Source organism: Canis aureus, chromosome 22 (assembly GCF_053574225.1).
Source record: "Canis aureus isolate CA01 chromosome 22, VMU_Caureus_v.1.0, whole genome shotgun sequence".
Taxonomy (NCBI): Eukaryota; Metazoa; Chordata; class Mammalia; order Carnivora; family Canidae; genus Canis; species Canis aureus.
In genome coordinates, this window is record NC_135632.1 from 16,331,844 (window position 1) to 16,353,007 (window position 21,164).

Here is a 21,164-nt window from a genome sequence, read left to right on the forward strand (position 1 = left end):
GAATCCTATATCCAGAAAAAATATGCTTCAAGAATGAAGGGGAAGGCAAGACATTCTCAGATGAAGGATAACTAAGAGAATTTGCCACCAGAAGACTTATTCTGAAAGAATGGTTAAAGGAAGCGTTTGAAATAAAAAATAAACTATAGAAGTAGGAATCTTGGAACACCAGGAAAAAAAGAAAGATTGTGGTAAGCAAAAATATGGGTAAATACAATAGTCCTTTCTTCTCCTCCTGAGTTTTCTAAATTACATTTGACAGTTGAGGCAAAAATTATAACACAGTCTGATATGGCTCTAAATGTATATAAAGTAAATACTTAATACAATTATACAGAGCGAAGGTAAAGGTACAGAAAAAGAAGTAAGGTTTCTATATATTATTTGAACTGACAAAATAATGATAGCAGTAGACTGTGGTAAGTTATGTGTATATATCAGCTAGAACAATAGCTAAAAAAAAAAGCTATGCAGAAAGCTTTTTTCTTTCATATACCTGAAAATACTATAGATAATTCAAAATGAATTCTGACCAAAGGCAGGAAAAAAGCCAGATACTTTAAAAGGAGAAAAACAACAGAGATTTTAAAAAAAGAAAGAACCAGAAAGAACATACAAAAAACAATAAATAAAATGGCAGACTAAACACTAACATATCAATAATTACATTAAATGTAAATGTTCTAAATATGCCAGCTGAAAGATAGAGATTGGAAGAGTAAATTTTAAAATCCAGTATACTATCTATAAGAAACTTACTTCAAATATAATGATAGATGCAGATTGAAAATAAAAGAATGGAAAAAGATATATCATATAAAAATTAATCAAAGGAAAGCAGACTGGCCATATTAATATCAGATAAAGTAAACTTAAAAGCAAAAAAACCACTGGAGACAGATACCATATAATAATTAAAAGATCAACCCTCTAAGAAGATATAGCAATCTTAAATGTGTACGCACTTGACAACAGACCTGCAAAATCTGTAAGGCAAAAACTAAGAGAGCTAAAAGGAAAGATGGACAGGTTTGTAATTATAGTTGAACACTTCAATAGCTCTCCTTCAACAATTGATAGAATTGGACAGAAAAGTAAGGATATAGGAAAAATTAATAACCAACAGGATCTAATTGACATTTTTAGAACACTTCATCCAACAATAGCAAAATATACATTATTTTTCAAGTGCCCACAGAACATATAATGACTGAGATAGATCCTAGGCTATAAAAGAAGCCTCAAAAAATTTAAAAGAACTGAATCATACAAAGTATGCTTTCTGATCATAAAGGAACTAACATAGAAATCAACAGCAGAAAGGTAATAGGAAAATCTCCAAACATTTGGAAACTTAGCAATACACTTCTAAATAACTATGACTCCAAGAGGAAGTCTCAATTAAAATAAAACTAATACACTGAACTACACAAAACTACAATACATAAAAATTTGTAGGGCACTGCAAAGGCAGTGCTGAGAGGGAAATTTATAGTATTAAATGCATACATTAGAAAAGAGAAAGCATCTCAAGTCAATAAAGTCCCACTTCAAAAGCCTAGCTAAAGAATAACAACCCCAAACAGGTAGAATGAAAGAAATAATAAAAATAGGAACAAAAAGCAATGAAATAAGAAACAGAAAGATAAGTGAAAAAAATCAATTAGTTGGTTCTCTAAAAAAGATCAATAAAATTAACAAACCTTTAGTAAGTTTGCCAAAAGAAAAAAGAGGGAAGACATAAATTATAAAAATGTTTGAACTGGCATATATCATTACAGAACCTTGTAGACATTGAAAGGATGATAAGACAATTCTAAAAACAATTCTGCATGCATATATCTGTCAACTTATGTAAAATGAGCCAATTCCTTGAAAAACACAACCTACCCCTACTTACCCAATATAAAATAGATACTTTGAATTGCCTTATAGCTATTAAGGAAATTTCACTTATAATTTTAAAACTGCCATGAAAAAGGTTTCACTGGAGGATTCTACCAAATGTTTAAAAGAAAATTTACAGCAATACATGATCTCTTTGAAAAAACAGAAAAGGACGGAGTATTTCCCAGTTAATTTTATGAAGCTAGTAATACCCTGATATAAAACCAGATAATGACAATACAAAGAAAGAAAATGACAGACTAATATCCGTCATGAAAATGGATGAAAAAATCCTGAATAAATCTTTAGCACATAAAATGCAGCAACCTATAAATAGAGTTATATACTATGACTAAACAAGAGTTTATTTTAAAGATACAAGGTTGGTTCAATACATGAAAATCAATCAATCAGTTACCATATAAACAAACTAAAGAAGAAAAATTATATATTCTTATAAACTGATAATGGAAAAAAAGAATTTGAGAAAAATCAACACCCTTTCTTGATTTAAAAACAAACAAAAAACTCTCAGAAACCTTGAAACAGAAAGCTACCTCAACTTGCTAAAGAACATCTACAAAAACCCTATAGGTTACATTATACTTACTTATTGATGAAAAGCTGCATCTTTTCCCCTAAGAACAGGAACAAAGCATGAAAACCTCTCAAGTCTACTCACTGCAATAAGACAATAAAAGGAAATAAAATTGTTTCTAATTGCAGATGACATGATTGTCTATAGAGGAGTCCAGCAAGGTTGGAGGAAAAGAAACATAAAAACGTAACCATAAAAGAGCAATTGTGTTTCTCTATACTCACAAGGAACACAAAATTTAAAATACAATACCGTTTACAGTCACCAAAAAATGAAATATTTGGGTCTAAATCTAACAAAACATGGGCAGGAATTTTATGCTATGAACTACACAACACTGATGAAGGAAATCAAAGAAAATTGAAACAAATTGAGAGAGAGAGCATGCTCATGGATTGGAAGACTCAACACAGTAAAAATGTCAATTCTCCTCAAATTGATAAATAAGTTTAACTCAATTCCTATTGAAATCTCAGCAGGATTTTTTGTAGATGTAGACAAGATTATTATAAAACTTATAGAAAAGTTAAAGGAACTAGAATGGTTTAAACAGTTTTGAAAAAGATAAATAAATTGGAAGTCATTCATTTATCCAACATTAATTTTTATATACTTGCAGTAACCCAGACCGTGTAGTTCTGAGGCAGCAGTAGACATACAGATTAATGGAAGAGTAAAGAGAACCCAGGAATAGACACACACAACTATGCCCAACTGACTTTTCTTGACAAAGGCACAAGAGTAATTTAATGAAGGAAAGATACACTTTTCAACAAATAACATGGAATTGAATATCCATTGGCAAAAAGGAGGAGAAAGGAAAAAAGAAATCTCAACCTAATGTAATCGTATACAGAAATAAAATTAGAATGGGTTATGCACTTAAATATAAAATGTAAAACTAAAAAAAATAAAATAAAATGTAAACTAGAAAACTTTTAGAAAAACACCTTAGAGAGAATATTTAAAATCTCAGACAAGGCAAAAAGTTCTTAAAATGAACACCAAAAACCCAATCCATAGAAAGATAAATTGGACTTCATCAAAATTTTAAAGTTTTGCCTTGAGAAGACCATGTTAAGAGGATTAAAAGCAAGCTATGTGATGGATAAAATATTTACAAACCAGATATCCAACAAAGAACTAGCATTTAGAATATGTAAAGAGCTCCCAAAACTCAACAGTAAAACACAAAGCATCTAATTAGAAAATGGGCAAAAGACATAAAGAGACAATTCATAGAATATGATATATACATGGCAAATAAACACCTAAAAAGATATCTAACATCATTAGCATTTAGAGAAATGCAAATTAGAACTACAATGAGATGACACTACATACGTATTTGAGTGACTATAATAAGAAATAGGAATAATACAAGTGCTGGTGAGGATGCAGAAAAACTCCATCACTCATCCCATGGCTGATGGGAAAGTAAAATGGCAAAGCCACTCTGGAAAACAGTTTAGCAGTCTCTTAAAGAATGAAACAAGCAAATACCATACCACTTTATAATTCTACTCCTTGACATTTATCCCAGAGAAGTGAATATTTATGTTCACACAAAAACTGTCTGTCTGTCTATCTATCTATCTATCTATCTATCTATCTATCTATCTATCTATCATCTATCTATCTATCTATCTAAAGAGACAGACAGAAAGCATAAGCAGGGGGAGCAGCAGAGAGAAAGGGAGAAGCAGGCTCCCCAACATGGGGCTCAATCCCAGGACCCTGAGATCATGACTGAGCCGAAGGTGGACACTTAGCAGACTGAGCCACCCAGGTGCCTCAGGTTCACACAAAAACTTGTTTTCAAATACTTACAGCAGTTTTGCTCATAGTAACTGAAAACTGGAAATAACCTAGATGTCTTTCAGGGGATGGATGGTTAAATTCTGGTACATTTATACCATGGAACATGGTATTACCATGCTTGGCAATATAAAGGATAGAATATTGATATGGGCAACAACCTGGATCCATTTCCAGAGAATGATGCTGGGTGAAAAAAGTGCCAATTCTAGAAGGCTGCTCAATGGATGATTCCATTTATTTTTTTTATTAAAAAATGTTTTAGAGGTAGAGTTTAGTAATTTCTCAGTTGCATATAACACCTAGTGCTCATTACATCAAGTGCCTTCCTTAATGCCCATCACCCAGTTACCCCATCCCCCCACTCTTCTCCCCTCCAGCAACTCTCAGTTTGTTTCCTATAGTTAAGAGTCTCTTATGGTTTGTCTCCCTCTCTGATTTTGTCTTTATTTTTCCCCCAATTTCCCTATGATTCTTATATAACATACTGGAAATGACAAAATTATTCAAAGGGGAACAGACTGGTTGTGAGGAAGTTAAAGAGTTTGTGGATGGGAGGAAAGTTGGATATGGCTATAAAAGGGTAACATAAAGGATACTTGTGGTGATGGAAATGTTCTGTATTTTGATCATCGATGTCAATATCATGGTTGTGATATTGTACTATGGCTTCCCACGAAGTTATCACTGGGAGAAACTGGGTAAAGAGTACACAGGGTCTCTCCATGTTATTTCTTACAACTGCATGAAAATAACCATGAGTTGAAAATAATTCGATTTTTAAAAAATCACCCTTTTTAAAAGAGATTTTATTTATTTATTCATGAGAGACACAGAGAGAGAGGCAGAGACACAGGCAGAGGGAGAAGCAGGCTCCACGCAGGGAGCATGACATGGGACTCGATCCTGGGTCTCCAGGATCACACCCTGGGCTGAAGGTGGCGCTAAACTGATGAGCCACCTGGGCTGCCCCAAAATCAACCTTCTTAAAAGAAATTAGCCAGTACTGAGTAGCAGCTGCCTCTTCCCTTAGGTTATGTCACTTTCTACTGCCATCGGGAATCTCTCTGGATCACCATGGTCCCCTCTAGTCCAGATCTCCATAAACCAGGCCTCTTCCTGCACTGGCTACATTGAATTTGGGAGTAGTGATCAGGGAAACGCACTAGCTGAGATGGATCTGCTCCCAATTACCTCAGAGGGCTGCCAGGAGTCAGTTTTAGCCCTTGCAGTGTGCAATGTGGATATCACGATGAGATTTCCCTGAATACCAGTGCTTCCCATCCCTACCCCCATGCTGTTAGCAGTAGGTTGGAATCCCACTCCGTTCTTTTGAGTTCTAACTAAAGTTAGCAGGTATTTACTAGGAGTCTCTAAGCTAGGTTGTATGCTAGGACATAAGGATTAACATGCTCACTCTGGGGTGAGGAATAGACAATTAAATAGATTGATTGAAAGTGCAGCAGAACTCAGCTGAGTCCAGGAGCAAATATGTTAAAATCAGTAAGAGAAGGTGATAGGTTAGCTTAAGAATGAAATACAGGGATCCCTGGGTGGCGCAGCGGTTTGGCGCCTGCCTTTGGCTCAGGGCGTGATCCTGGAGACCCGGGATCGAATCCCACATCGGGCTCCTGGTGCATGGAGCCTGCTTCTCCCTCTGCCTGTGTCTCTGCCTCTCTTTCTCTCTCTGTGACTATCATAAATAAATAAAAATTAAAAAAAAAAAAAGAATGAAATACAATATTAACCATTCATTGCACCAACTTTGATTGAATACCTACTCAGTGGCAGCTGCTAGAGACATGAAATGGATTCAGATTCTGACTCTCAAGACCAGTGAGAGGACAGGGGCATGGATAGACAATTAAAGCTCAGTGTAACAAGTAGCATAGCCAAGGAAAGAATTGATCATGGGAACTACATGGATGCCACTCAGGAAAGAAGGGTCTCTTTTACATGTTGTCAGTGTAGGAGTCCTCGCGGGGTGAACATGATCCTGATAGGGGGCATGTGGAACTATACGGTCCCTCTTGCCACTTTCTTGGTATCTGGCTGTTCATGCTGGCTTGCATGTGGTTCAGGACCCTCTGTGTAAATCAAATTCAGACATACAGAGTGATGTCTGATGGACTGTGTGCGGGGATGAGAGGAGGGTGAGTGGAGAAAGCCTGCAGAAACCACATAGCTGACAGAAATGTCTGCTTGTTAGAGGAAAGTAAAACACTACAAAAGAAGGAACTCAGACAGTCAAGGGCAGAGTCAGCAGGCAGCACTTGAGTGGAATATTACTTATCACAGCACAGCTCCGGTTGGCATATGAACCCATCCCTTATATCTATAGCCTGGGGGGCACCCATCTGTCTCTGGAGAGGGAGGAATTTATAGTAAAACAAAGAACAGTAGCACTGGGACTCCAAACAATGTTTCCGTAGGAACCCCTGAGCAAGAGTTGACCAGAAGAGGAAAAAGACCATTTTCTCCTGGTGATGAAGTGGAGTGCCATGTGGGCTGGCCTGGGGCCCATCATCATCACGGTAGACATGAAGGAGGTCATCACAGCAATAAGCATTTGGAAGGAGCTTATGGAGCCCCCAGTGGCAGAGGTTGGGATTATATACACCCCAAATGGCAAGGCCAGCCCACCACATGTGAGGCATAGTGGCACAGACGACCTCAGTGCTAACGTGACAGACACTAGGAACAGACCATCAAGTGAGGTGGTCTGAGGGCAGGCCACAGTGCATGTTTTAGCTATTATTCCACCTCTTTGGGGACTCTGAGCAAGAAGCACACCAAAAGGGGAAGGGCCACGGGTACTCTTTTTGCAGTGGACTCAGGGACAAAGAGCATAAAGTCTTCACCCTGTAATCCACAGCCTGGTGGAGCCAGGGAAGGGGCTTTACTTAACATACCCTCACTTTTCCAAACTTGTGTTTTTCTCTTCCTTGCCCTTCAAATTTTGCTATACTACCATTAATGTGGAAAAAAAAAAAAAAAAAAAAAAAAAAAAAACCTGTCACACTGGGATTCACCTTTCCGCTTAAACACACATACATACACACACAAAGTATTATATTTTAATGAAGTCCATGGCCATCCAAGCCAACCATTTCAGAGGATGTCATTTACCATGGCACTCAGCTGGAACTTAGATAAATAACAATAATTTTTAAAGTTTGTAGATCATATTGAACTTGGCTTAATAGGCCCTCTTTCCAAATCTCTGAAAGGATGGCTCATAAAAAAGTAATTAGTTTATATAGACTGTCAAGGTTCATGGGGGACAGCTGGCCTTTGATGCCTCATCTGTGATTACAGGCAGCTACAAGATAATAAAATCGAGCTCTGAATTCACGCCAAGGTATTCAGTGATCTCATGCTGGACACGATGCCAAGCAGAACGAACTATAAATGCCTGCTATACTCCTGTTCTTTGCTTTGGAATCTCAAATAAGTCTAAGACATTTAGGACTTACATTCATAGGCCCCAAATTCCTATTAAAGTAAAACCATTGACCTTACAAATTCATGTTCATAATTAATATTTGTGATGGGCTCCAATTTTAGGCCTACTCAATATGGCCACTGTTGTAAGCTGTGAAAATGGCTTCTGGAGAAGGGATTTGAATTGGTATTAACTTGTCTAAGCTTGACTATTAAATGGTCCAATTACTGACAGTTGGAGCTGGTTTTCAATCATCATTGATTTCACTGTGATGATCACCGGTTATGGCTTTTTAAGAGGATTTCTTCAATGTTTTCAAATTCCCTGCTCATTCTTCACTATGCTGCAGCCTTACCTGAACATTCTTGGGCGCTTTTTGATCCCAGAGCTTAAACAACGCCCCTGCCCGCAATATGGAAAACCATATTAAAAGATGGTTTTCATTTGGCCTCTTAGATTTCCAGGGATACAGAGATACATTCAGTCATCTCAGCAGAGAGTGGAGATAAAGTACAGTAATGAGAATAATTTCAGAGAAATCCAAGATCACCCAGACACCATGACCACTTGAGAATGGAGGCCACAGTTCCAAGAGGAACCACTTAGACTCTTCCCTCCAGGCACATCTACTTCTCCCTGGGCCTAACCGCATTGCCTCAGTCTGCTGACGAAGGGCTCATAATTATTATTTGCATGCATTACGGAAACTTCATTTGCAACCCTCACATTCTTGCATGTGCCTCAGCACTCAAACAGGAAGTCCGTTGGCCTGTGTGACCTTTTCTAACCAGGTAGCAAGTCCCAAGCTGTAAGTAGTTTATTCATTGGTTGCCTTGAGCCAAGTACCCACTTCAGGGCCAATCAAAACTGGGGAGGGGGTGGGGGTCATGTGGCCTAAAATTTGATCATCAGGGCCAGTGAAGGGGAAAGCACCATAAACATGCTTGCATCACATTTGTTAGCAAGGCCATAGATTTGTAGTCCCAGGATGCATTCAGGCTTGGAGTTTTGATGCCTAGGTCCTCTGAATTATTTCTCCAATAGAAATAAAGGTATAGTTTTTGTTTCTTTTTTCTTTTTTTTTATTTTTTTATTATTATTATTTTTTGATTTATTGTATAAGGAACCCTTTGGAATCAGGTTTGAGCCCACTGTCTTTCGCTAAGGCTGGGCAGAGTCAGGGACACTAATGAAGCTAGGAATGTCCCCAAGGACTGAGGCCAGCACCTTGTGCCCACTCCTGCTGAATCCACTAGCTTGGGTTGGGGCAGAGCCAAATGACCATGAAAAGAGAACAGTGGTGAACAGGGAACAGCAGAGAACAGTGGCCTGGGGAGCTACTGCTAAGAATCACCATCAAAATGGAGGGATGTGGCTCCATTTCTCCAGCAAAATATCAGGATGGCTACCAGCCAGCCCAGGGATTACTGCATGCCTCCCATTCTTCTCCTCTTTGAATAGGGGCTTGTTGAAGTTTTCCCTTCCCTGGAGGGTGTGTGGGGGAAGATAGCTTATCCTTCTAAGTTCACAGGGCTCTAGATCAAGAGACCTGCATCCAGACCTAATGAAGATCACAAAGTCTTGGGCTTCAAGCCAGATGCCATGATTAGATGCAACTTTTGGGGACCCTAAAATAAAGTGAGCATATTTTACATGAGGAAGAGGTGTGAATAGTTGTGGCCTAAGAGCAGGCTATGATAGAATGACCACACCAATGACCCCAACTGATTACCCCTCTTTGCCCTTGGTAGTCTACTCTTATGCTGACTCTGGGCTTGGCTCTGTGATTCGTTTAGCCAGAAAGACAGTAACAAACTTGTCCCAAGTAGCTTGCTGAAGTGCTTGCACATCTGTGCTCATCTATGCTTTTCTGCAATCACCACAAGGAGTTACTCAGCCTGGCCTGCTGACATGCTTGGGCCAGCACACATGGAAGAGAATGGTGTCATCCCAGCCAAGGCTGCTCTAGAACAGCCAGCCCACACCCTACCCATCAACAGCCCAAAGATACCTGGACAAGGCCAGCTGGGACCAGCCAAGCCTGGTTAACATTAGCAGAGCTGTGAGAAAGAATCCTTAAGAAAGAATTAATGGCTGCTTTTTGATGCTCCTAAGTTTTGAGGACGTCGTTGCACAGCAATACCTGATACATCTGGTTAGAATTACAATTTCACCATTAACTACTGTGTTCTGAGAAAATTATGTAATCTGGTTTAGCCTCAGTCTCTCCTTCCATAAAATAGAACAACAATAATACTTATTTCAGAGGATTATTATAAAACTTAAATGATAGAGTGTGTGCAAAATACCTAGTATAGTGCCTGGTATGCAGTAAGTGCTTGATATATGTTAGTTTTCTGTGCTGTTGTGTGCAAGTTGTTTCTCGTACAAGGATGTATAACTGAGAAGACAAGTAGGGGCTGAAATCCACCTCTTTCTCCACTTGCCAAGTCGTGCACTCAAGTGTGGGAGAATGTCCATATGTAAGAAAGGGCACCTGTTTCTAATTTTCACAGTCACCATATGGGCTGGCACCAGTCTTGCTATTATTATTCATTTCATTGTTCACTTTTCATCTTCTTCTAATACTGTCCTTAACTCAGAATCCCAGAAGACTTGAATTTCCTACCTTCAGTGGCTATTCTCAAGCAATTTAGTGGCAGTACTCAAGCTTTCTATCCTAGAACACCACATCTTTCCTGTTGGGGTAACCAACTCACTCCAGCTTACCAAGACTTTCTTGGATGTAGCACCTGAAAGTCCTATGTCCCGAAACCATCAGTCCTGGGAAAACCAGCAGGGTTTGACTCCTGAATGTCCCTCACTTTTTAGCCTGATAGAAAATGACTCACAGATAAACACTGGGTCTCCCTTAAACAGTAGTTTGAACTGGAGCAGGACCTCATCAGAGTTCTTTTAATGAGAAGTTCAGGGTTACTGGTGAATAGCCTCCTACTTCTAGTTAGACTATGGAGCCCAGCCCCTGCTGTGAGCATTATTCTAGGACTCTCTTCTTCCTCCTTAACTGGCCAGCACTTGTTCCTAACCACCTTCCTCTGTACTGGCTCCTAGTCCCTCCTCCAGCCATCCTGAGGGGGTGTCATCCTTAGCACCTGCCTCTGACCACTGAGTACAAGAGGAGCTCATGTGACCACACTCACAGGGGACCCAGCTACTGCCAAAGTACCTTGTATAACTAGGCTTCCATGGAAAGGCCTGAGACACCGGGATTAAACATAGAACATAATGGAGAAGAGGTGAACAGAAGACTTTTTCAGATGAGATGAGCCCTCCTAAACTTACCTAGACTGAGTTTCCATGCAGCAAAAATACACATGGCCTTCAACATGAGAGAAATGAAAAAAAAAAAAAAAAAAAAAAAAAAAAAGGCCCAGTGGCAGGCAATATACAGACAGCTTTAGGGACACTGAGAGCAAGTCTGGTGGATAAAGGAAGAGGATAACTAACAGGAAGAAACAAAATTCAGGGCCAAGACCCCAAATTCATGGACAGCAAAGAAGCTAGGAAGCTCCTCATTCTCTCTCCTGAAGAACAGCTCCACCATAGAAAGGGGCCACCAACCACCTCTGTGCCAGGACAGATGTTTCCTTCTCTTCTCAGCAAGGCCAGCATTTTGTGCTCCAGGCTCTGGGAGCCCAAGGATTATACAGAAGGCCCTGTCCAGTGCTGAGATCTGCCTCCCAAGCTTCTTGGCCATCAGCAGATAAGGAAGGAGGAGTGAACAGCGTGAAAGGGAAACACTGAAGTTATTGCAGTGCTCATGGAGGGATAACCAAGAAAGGGGCCCAAATATGCCCTAACCCCAACTAATCACTGTCCAGGCTGGCAGCTGACAAACTGGTGGAAGAAAGATAATCAAGAATAGAGTCAATTCAATACTTTAATTCTAGAGCGATGGATGTATCAGGTGTTTCTTCCAGTTTGCCTGGCAGGCCCCTCCACCACCACCAGGACCAGGACCACAGATGTGGTCTAATAGGTCTTGCTGCTCCTGGGGACTATAAATGGATGCTGTCATGGCCACTCTCCCCAGAGGTCACAAGCATCATCAACCTGACCAGGTCTTTTGGTTCATTTTCTGGTTGCTGTGCCTTCACACTGCATTTCCCCCCTAGCTTTAAAGTAACTTCTATATTGCCCTGCTGAGTTCTCAATTCATATCCTGACTACAACTGGAAACCCTTAGATGACAGTCACTATATAGTAAGGGAGAGAATTCACCACAGGGATGGAGGCCTGAAGCCTGTGGGGACAGGCACCAAGGGTCTGGCACAGGCTGTGGACAGAGTGTGAGAGTCACTCCAGTTCTTATTGCCCTGTCTGTTCTGAACCCCACCATCTGCCTGAAAATTGGGCGATCACAGTTCATATCAGCAAAAACATCTGACAACACAATCTCAATCTGTCACTGAAAATAGAACACATCTGTTTTTTTACTCACTATCTATGAACTAAACCATAAACATGAAATCCTGACTCCTGTTGGTTTAAGAAAGGTATTTCAAACAAAGTTGCCCATGGCAGTGTTATATTTTTTACATGGAAAAAATACTGTAAACAACCTAAATATACAAAAATGATGGAATGGTTAAATAAACTATGATATATAAATATGTATTCTACTCTTAAATAATATGTTTAAATGTATTTTAGTCAGCTTGGGAAAGGTCTATGAAAAATGAAAAGACAAAGACTCTGAACCATGTATACTGTGATCCAAATTAATAAGAACTATGTATTTATATATGAAGAGAGAAAGGTCTAGCAGGGTCTTAGGAATGTGGATTAATTTTGTTTCATTCTTTATTCTTCTTAGTAATTTTCACATGTGCTCTAATGAATAGATGCTGGTCCATGTCTTTCTGGTCCTGTTTATTCTTGGCTCTAACTCTGTGAGGTCCAACGCAATAACCCAGACTGTTGATTCCAGAGAATCCACAGTTCTCTGCAAGGACTGCCACAGACTGACTTCAGAGACAGAGTGGGACACCAGGGGGCACCTTTCCTTTGGTGCACAAGAATGAAGAATGACTCCTACCCCTCCCCACAAACCACCTGACATAGATGTTTCTTCTGCTGCCAGTGTCAGAGCTCAGAGAGTGGAGGGGAAGCACAGACTGGAGATGATGGGTAGTCCTGAGGTGGCTGGGTGGGGAATGAGGCCCAGAAGTGGTTGTCCCATGAGGGTGTCCTACTTGGTATTCAATCATAGACATCTTTCATGGTTTGTGCCACTTCTATGAACTATCTACTTATTTACATTTTTCTTTAAATCGGAGTTTTAGGGGCATCTGGGTGGCTCAGTGGGTTAAGCACTGACTCTTGATCTCAGGGTCATGAGATTGAGCCCCATGTCAGGCTCCCCTCTGCTCCGGGTGCAGAGTTTGCTTATCCCTTTCGCTCTCACTCTGCCCCTGATGATACCCCCACCCCCTTCACATGTAGGAACATATGCTCTCACTCTCTCAAATAAATAAATAAATAAATAAAATCTAAAAAAAAAAAGGGAGTTTTAAAAAACTCAAATGGATTTATTAAAAAATAAAGAAAACATGGGGCATCTTCCTTCAGCTCAGGGTGTGGTCCCGGAGTCCTGGGATGGAGTCCCACATGGGGCTCCCCTCCAGGAGCCTTCTTCTCCCCCTGCCTATGTCTCTGCCTCTCTCACTGCATCTCTCATGAATAAGTAAATCAAATAAATAAATACATACATACATACAAATAAACTGAAAAGCCAGCAATCCTTGTCTCAAAAAAAAAAAAAAAAAAGGAACTTAAATAAAATACAACAACAGAATGGTACTGAAATTCTACCTCAACAGTATTGCCCATGGAATGTTTTAAAATAGAGCATGTTTCTTCTTCGTCAAAAAGAGAGATTAGTAAATGTCTGAAAGTTGTTGAGGCTCCTACACTGCCTTTCTCCTTGACATAATCAGAGAGCTTAAAGAAGAATTAAAAAAGGAATAACCTAGTATGGGACTCGGCATTCTTTAACGTTTTGCCCAGGCACCCAGGCAAATCTTTTACTGCCAATGAGATGTATATCCCACACTGGACAACCGGCAGAGGAGAAAGAAGGCAGGACCTGGAGTCCGAGCATCTAGAATTTAGTTACAGGGCTGAGCCATTGTCAGCTACGTAACCTTGAATAGTTACTTCATTTTCTTAAGTCTTGATGTTCTCATTTGCAAAACAGAATCATGATAGCTAACCTTCTTGTTTCAGTGTTGGTGGGAGGTTTGGATATAATCTTATGTGTGCCACAGCTGGCACATATGTATGTGTGTGTGTGTGTGTATGTGTATGTGTATTTATAATAAAAGGGCGTATGGATTGCAGTAACCTACAAGTATATTTTGCAACTAATTACTCTACAGGGACAGATTATAGGTGCAATTTAAGGAAATGCATTCCCAACTAATATTTATAGAGTTCTGTGCAATTTACAAACTACTTACCTACATTATTTAACTAACTGTCCCCACACTGCCCCATGACCAATCTGGGCAACATAGTTTGATGGGTGAGGGCATTAAGCCTTTAGAACAAATTCCAAACTCACTTTTCTCCTTTCTTGAACATCATTATCACAGATTATAATCACAGCATTGTATTCAGCCTAAAATGAATAAAACACTGTGGCTTATTGATGATACTAAGAACTATACTCACTGTGATTACTCTCATTTCTATCTTGCTAGGATTATCAGCACTGTAACATACTGGACATTGACTGGTGGCCAGGAGTGCTCTAGGCACTCAGCATTAGTATCTTACTTAATCCATATACTAACCCAGATGTAGGTACTGTGTTTACTCCCATTTTCAATATTAGGAAACTGTCCCTCAGAGGAGTTCAGTAACTTACCTGAGACCATACAGCTAGCAAATGGAAGAGCCTGAATATAAAGCAACATGTATCGGTCAAGCCTGTGGCTGTTCATACCCTGCATTTACTTCCCACCATGACACAGGAGCTGCACAAGCCCTCGGGGGGGAGGATCCCTGCCACCAGGGCCCTAGGGGGCCTGAAGCACAAACAAGGGTCCTGGGGCAGGTCCAAAGATAAGGGAGCAGATAGGTGGGCAGACGCTGAGCTTAGCAAGGAGGGTGACTAGAGTTAACCAGAAAGAGGGGAGAACCTTCTGCTGCAACCAGCTAATCAAACCAGGCCAAATCATGTCCCAGGCAATTTTCCAGGCAGCCTTCAGAGAGTCACCCAGCCTGAGAAGCCAGCCAATTATGCCTTATCATTCTCTGCTACCCTGTCCCTACAAAAGACAAGTCCAGACTGGCCCAATGTAGACAAATGAACAGTTCTATTATCTCTGAAAGGCAATCTAATTCCCTTCAAATTTAAAAGTCTCCACAGTTTCCTAACAGGCCTCAGTGGGGCTCATGTAGAAATTAATAAGTTCACAGTGTGCCCAGCTTGCTTTCATTATCATTTTTTGCCATGCCATGGACAGGATTTTCATTATTACTCAAGGATTTTCCTGGATCTGATTCTCTAAGAAGGTCATGTCCACAGGGCTCAGACATTAGGTTGAGAACTGAGTTAGGTCTAATGGACTTGCTGAGGTCTGAGGGAGGACTCATGACTGAATGTTGGCACCTCTAGTAATCAGGCGAAGCAGGGATCAAAGGGCAACATCACTGGGAAAAAAGAACTCAGAGCAAGTGGTGAAAATCCCCAGGCTGCAGTCCCTGCCACATGGCTGGCCCGCTCTGGGATACTGAGCAAGCTGCTTGGCCTCTTTTCGAGTTGGTTACCTCCTCTACAAAAACGGGCAGAGAAAAGGATATGGAAAACAAAAAACAAAAGACACACAAACCCTTGGATGCATTAAGTTCCTACCATGTCTCAAATCGTGATAACGTGCACCACATTCTTTAAATTTAATCAAAACAACAAATCTAGAAAGTTTGTATTATTTTACAGATGAAGATAGTGAGGCTACCATGATTAGTGATTCTAACACACGGTCACTAAATAATACCAGTAGAATAAGCCACACAGGGCCCAGGGAACGAGACTAGTGCAGTGAGAATGGGACTGCAAACTCCTACAACTATTCTGGAAAGCAATTTAACATGTTTCTGGAACTTTCTCTTTTATTCATCTATTTTTATGATTAATTAGTTTTTGTAATCCAATGTGGAGCCCAACTTGGGCCTTGAACTCATGACCCTGAGATCAAGACCTGAGCTGAGATCAAAAGTCAGGACATTTAACCAACGAAGCCACCCACATGCCCTGTTCCTGGAACTTTCAAACGTTTGACCAAATAATTCCAATTCTGGAAATCCACTCAAATGGTAGAACCAGAAAGGTAGACACAGTATATTAAAAAAGAATTGTAATAGAGAAGTTGCTTACCACCTCATACCTGTCAGAATGACTATCATCAAAAAGACAAGAGTTGAGTATTGGCAAAGATGCAGAGAAAGGGAACACGTGCACTGATGGTGGGAATGTAAAATGGTATAGCCACTATCAAAACAGTATGGAGGTTCCTCAAAAAAATTACAAACAGAAATACCATATGATGTATCAATCCCACTTCTGGGTTTAAATTCAGGATTTCAAAGAGATATCTGCATCCCCATGTCATAATTCACAATTGCCAAGATATGGAAACAACTCAAGTGTCTGTCAATGGATAAATGGATAAAGAAGATGTGAAGATGTGATACATACATACATACACACAACACAATGGAATGTTATTCAGCCATGAGAAAGAAGAAAATCTTGCCATTTGTGACAACATGCATGGACTGTGAGGACATTATGGTCAGTGGAATTAAGCACAGAGAAGCAAACACTGTATGATCTCACTTGTACATGAAATCTATATGGCTTATCTGTGCAATCGCTTGTATCATATACATAATATTGCTTATATGTAGATTCACTTATATGTGAAATTGGCTTTAAAAAGCCAAACTCACAGAAATAGGGAGTAGAATGGTGATTATCAGGGGTGAAGAATGGGGGAAATTGGGAAATATTATCAAAGGGTGGGAACTTTCAGTTTCTAAATGAACTGAGTAACTGTATGGCCTGGTGATTATAGTTAACAACATTCGTTGTATTATTTACTTGAAAATTGCTAAGAGAGTAGATCTTAAATGTTCTCACCACACACACACACAAATGGTGAGTATTTGAGGTGATGGAGGTGTTTACTAACACTATGGTGGTAATCATTTTGCAATATAGAAGTTTATCAAATCAATATGCTGTGCTTCTTAAACTTACACCATGTGATATGACAATTTTATCTTAATAAAGCCAAAAAAACAGAGAATGGTAAGCTATAGAAGGACGTCATGTAGCTATTTAACCAGATGCAGAATAATATTTAATGAAATGGTATGTTTTCACTAGTTTAGTGGGAAAAATAAATTGTTAGAATTGAATATGAGGGGATGCCTGGGTGGCTCAGCAGTTGAGCATCTGCCTTCGGCTCAGGGCATGATCCCAGGATCTGGGATCGAGTCCTGCATCGGGTTCCCTGCAAGGAGCCTGCTTCTCCCTCTGCCTCTGTCTCTGCCTCTCTTTCTGTGTCTCTCATGAATAAATAAAGAAATCTTTAGAAAAAAAAAAGAATTGAATATGAGGTATGATCACAATTTTTGGAAAAAAAAAAAAGAGTAGAAAACTGACTGGAAGGAAATACACCAAAATGTTAACAGAAGCTCTCTCTGGAGGTAAGAAAACACATTTTTCATGCTTTTTTGTGTTTCACTATATTTTTCACATTTTCTACAATAAACACTTATTGTCATAATCAGGAAAAATACAGTAAAAGCTATTCCATATCCCTGATTTTGCATTTATATGCAAAGCACACTCATGACTTCCTATGTAAAATACATAGGAACTTTTTTCTTAGAAAAGTTTTTAAATGGGGGAAATCACAAAAGAGATGAGACAGAGCAAAAATGATATGGCTGGAACCATCTCCCAACAAGCTTAGAGCTCACCTCATAGGCCAAATTGGAAATAAAGACCAGTGGGAAAGGGGTGGAAAAACTGACACACAATACAAGAACAGTTGATAAGGGGGAGACTAAAAGCTGCAGTTGACTTCCAGAACTGATGGAGCTGGCAGATATGAATTTTTCAATTTTATGAGAATGATAGGGATCTGAAATAAATCTTCAGTATTTTCTTTTTAAGATAAATGTTTTAAAATAAACGTCTGTAGCATGGATGGATGGCTAGTGCCCGTGTCCTGTCTTAGAGCTGATCATAAATAACACTGAGAAAAATAGCTTTGACCATTCCAAAAAGCACCTTTATTTTTTACTCTTAAGAGCTTTGGAAGATTATATTTTGATGCATTAAGCTAGATCTTTTTTATGCAGCTACAAATATCAAGAGGAGCATAGAAATTTTCTTCAGATGGAAATAACTACTCAGGGCTTGGCTTAGTAGCAAATCTTAGTTTCCAGATGTGCCTGAAAACCAGTGGGCACATCTAATGGTCAGAATATAAATTCTACAAATTCAAGTTTAAAGAGGCATTGGATAAATTGATTCATGAATTACGAAGCCCATTGGTGAATCTTAAGGTGGAATTATTAATTGTTCTGCAGCCCCATAACCAAGGAAAACAAGTAACCTCTTATAAGTTCAACCTTCAAATATCAGATTTACTTAAACTGTTTTTCTTCCCACTTTGATCTGTGCATTAAAGAGCTTATATCTTTACTGTAGGACAGCTTCTTCAACAACTTCAGTTTCTTAGTTCACTATTGTAGGAGAACAGGGTTATGCTGAGGGTAGACATAATGAGGAATCAGACACATCCTTCATCTTTCAAAGCATTAGCTTCATTACACTAAAGTGACTTAATGGCACACATTTACTTCCTGTTTAATATGTCATGGGTTTTTTCCTGTTACATTTTAAAGAGGAATCACACACTCGAAAAGAAAGGTGAACGAGAGGACCTGCTTGATGGCAGGACCTCTGTACATAGACTGTAGAGAAGGGGCTGAGGGAAGCCAGGAGCACATGCTCTGTCTAAAGATGGAAGCAATGACTCAGCCCTGTGTTTCTGATCTGGTTCATCAAGATAAACCAGAATCCTGCCTTTTTATCCTAAATCTCCCAATTTTTAAATACTGCCTCTATTTTGTTAAGCATACAGTGCATGCCAAACCAAACATTTCCATCACCCAAACAGTTTTGCTAGTGTTTATTTTAAACTCTCATTCCCAGAATGGGGGGGAGGGGGTACGGGGGAGGGTTAAGAATTGCTGATTAACCCTAGTATCACCTAGTTATGCCCAAGAAGTGGAGGCACTGGAATATTCCCAGGCTGGCAGAGAAGGTGTGGGGATGACAACTCATCTTTTATGGAAAAGACAGCATAAGATTCACACTTCCAAGTGGAATTTGTTGAGCCAGGACCTCTGAGGATGGCTGGAGGACATATGGAAATATCCTAATCCTAAACACCATGGAAGTCACAGTTAGGTGCCATTTGTGGTTATCATTCTACATATAATAATGATAAAGCCTTCTTCTGAGAGTCAAGATATCTCCCCCATGCTCCAAAAGAATGCTTATGGGTTTATCTTCACGTAACACTGAATTTCCCCATGTAACCCACCTCCTTGCTCCTTACTTTACAATGTTCTGTAATGAAAAAAGGGCCTTCATAGAGCTTATCTCTTAGAAGTGTGAAAGAACTGATTTTTTTTTTTTTTTTTTTTTTTTTTTTTGCCCAAGTAGCTCATAATGTAGCAGACAAACTGTCAGAAAAAATAGACTTCATCATGGTGAAAACTTCAGCCTGGCACCCATCTATCATAAAGCAATCTTCTAGAAATCTTGAAAACCTTCATTAAATTTCCTGTCTTTCTCCTGACAGTTATAAAATGTTAACAATATTATTCATGATGCAGCATCTTCAGAAATTCTTTGTCCATTCTCTCCTCCCCTACCACCAGCCATCCCCTTCTCTTTGCCAAAATCTGTGTAAAAATGAGACATAGCCATATTCTTCACAGACCCTTCCTGAGGCCTGGCCCTTACAGGATGTTAGAGAAGGAAGTAGTCATAATTTTGATGATAATAAGAAGACTCTCTAGCCACATGCTGCAGAAAGCAAAATGGCACGGTCTTCTGATTCTTCCACCAAAAGCCACACCCACTGTGAAGCTCGAGGGCACAGCCCTGTTCTATCCTTAGCAAATATTTCCTGGTCCTTTTTTTCTTTCCCTTTTCTCTTGCCAACCTACCAAGCTATAAGTCTCCACCTGTTCATGATATATGGATAGTGGGGACAGGGGGTCACAAACTAATCCATCCATAGGTCATCTTTCTAGAGGGAAAATTATCCCCCTACAGACTCTACTAGCCCAGGTTTTCCAATCCCAAGAGGCTACCTCAGTAATATACCATCTCTCAGAAAACGAAATAAAGGTATTGCATTGGAGGCAATACCAAGGAAAAAAAATCAGAAATCAGAAATCAGAACCATATCAGATATCAGAACCATAGCAGCAGTCAGAAGAGGCATACAGCTTTGAAATCACAGGATGATCTATGAGACACACAGGGGATGATATATATATATATATATAGCCGAGGCCTGGGCTCTGTAGAGGTTTCCCAGCATGTCTCCAAACTGAGCCAAGCACAACCATAGTAAGCCATCATCTTACCTGCAAAAGGAACTGGTGCATCTTTATCCAGGGCTACAAGTGGTGGATCCAAGATGACTGTGTCATTGTTCTCAGTTATGACTCCGTGATATGAAGTCTCGATCCATGGTTTATGCTTGTTGACTAGAATAGAATGGAAAAACAAAATAAAGTTTGACTTTCAAGGTCATCACTTGACTAGCTAATCCATAATAATATTAATAATAATACAATTATAATATTGATATTATATAATATTAATACTATGATAGTATTAATATAATATTAGTGATAGGCTCTCATCCAACAACCACATGAGAAAAGAGCATGTTAGTCCCATTTTATACCTCAGTAACCTTCAGAAAAGTGAGATTCAGAGAGAAGTTCAACAATTCACGTAAGGTACACAGGGCAGCATCAAGACTCAAACACATCTTGGGCTCTAAAACCATGGATCTTTAACCTTACCCAAATCCCCTTATTTCTACTTCTGGATCCCCAGTGTAGACAGCTACTGTTAAAAACTGGCTAAAACCTTTAGTTCATAAATGTTACTATTAATAGATGTTTCAGGGTTAAAACCCATTATCAATCCATGAACTAGCAGATCATGGCTGTGTGCTTGAATTTCTGACCTCATTTCTGACCTCCTAATCTGATCCATCATTACATATTGTTACTGCATTTTATATGCATACGTATCTGTATAAGTACCAACATATGTGT

At 39.5% G+C, this 21,164-nt stretch overlaps 1 protein-coding gene across 2 annotated transcripts in view; it reads right to left on the minus strand.

The window, feature by feature from the left end:
* CLSTN2 (calsyntenin 2) overlaps positions 1 to 21,164 on the minus strand; it is a 616,484-nt gene that overhangs the window by 363,423 nt on the left and 231,897 nt on the right. For both annotated transcript variants that reach the window (XM_077864941.1, XM_077864942.1), the window contains exon 2: positions 20,460 to 20,582. In XM_077864941.1, coding sequence (XP_077721067.1) covers positions 20,460 to 20,582 — 123 coding nt within the window. The remainder of the gene's footprint in view (positions 1 to 20,459; positions 20,583 to 21,164) is intronic.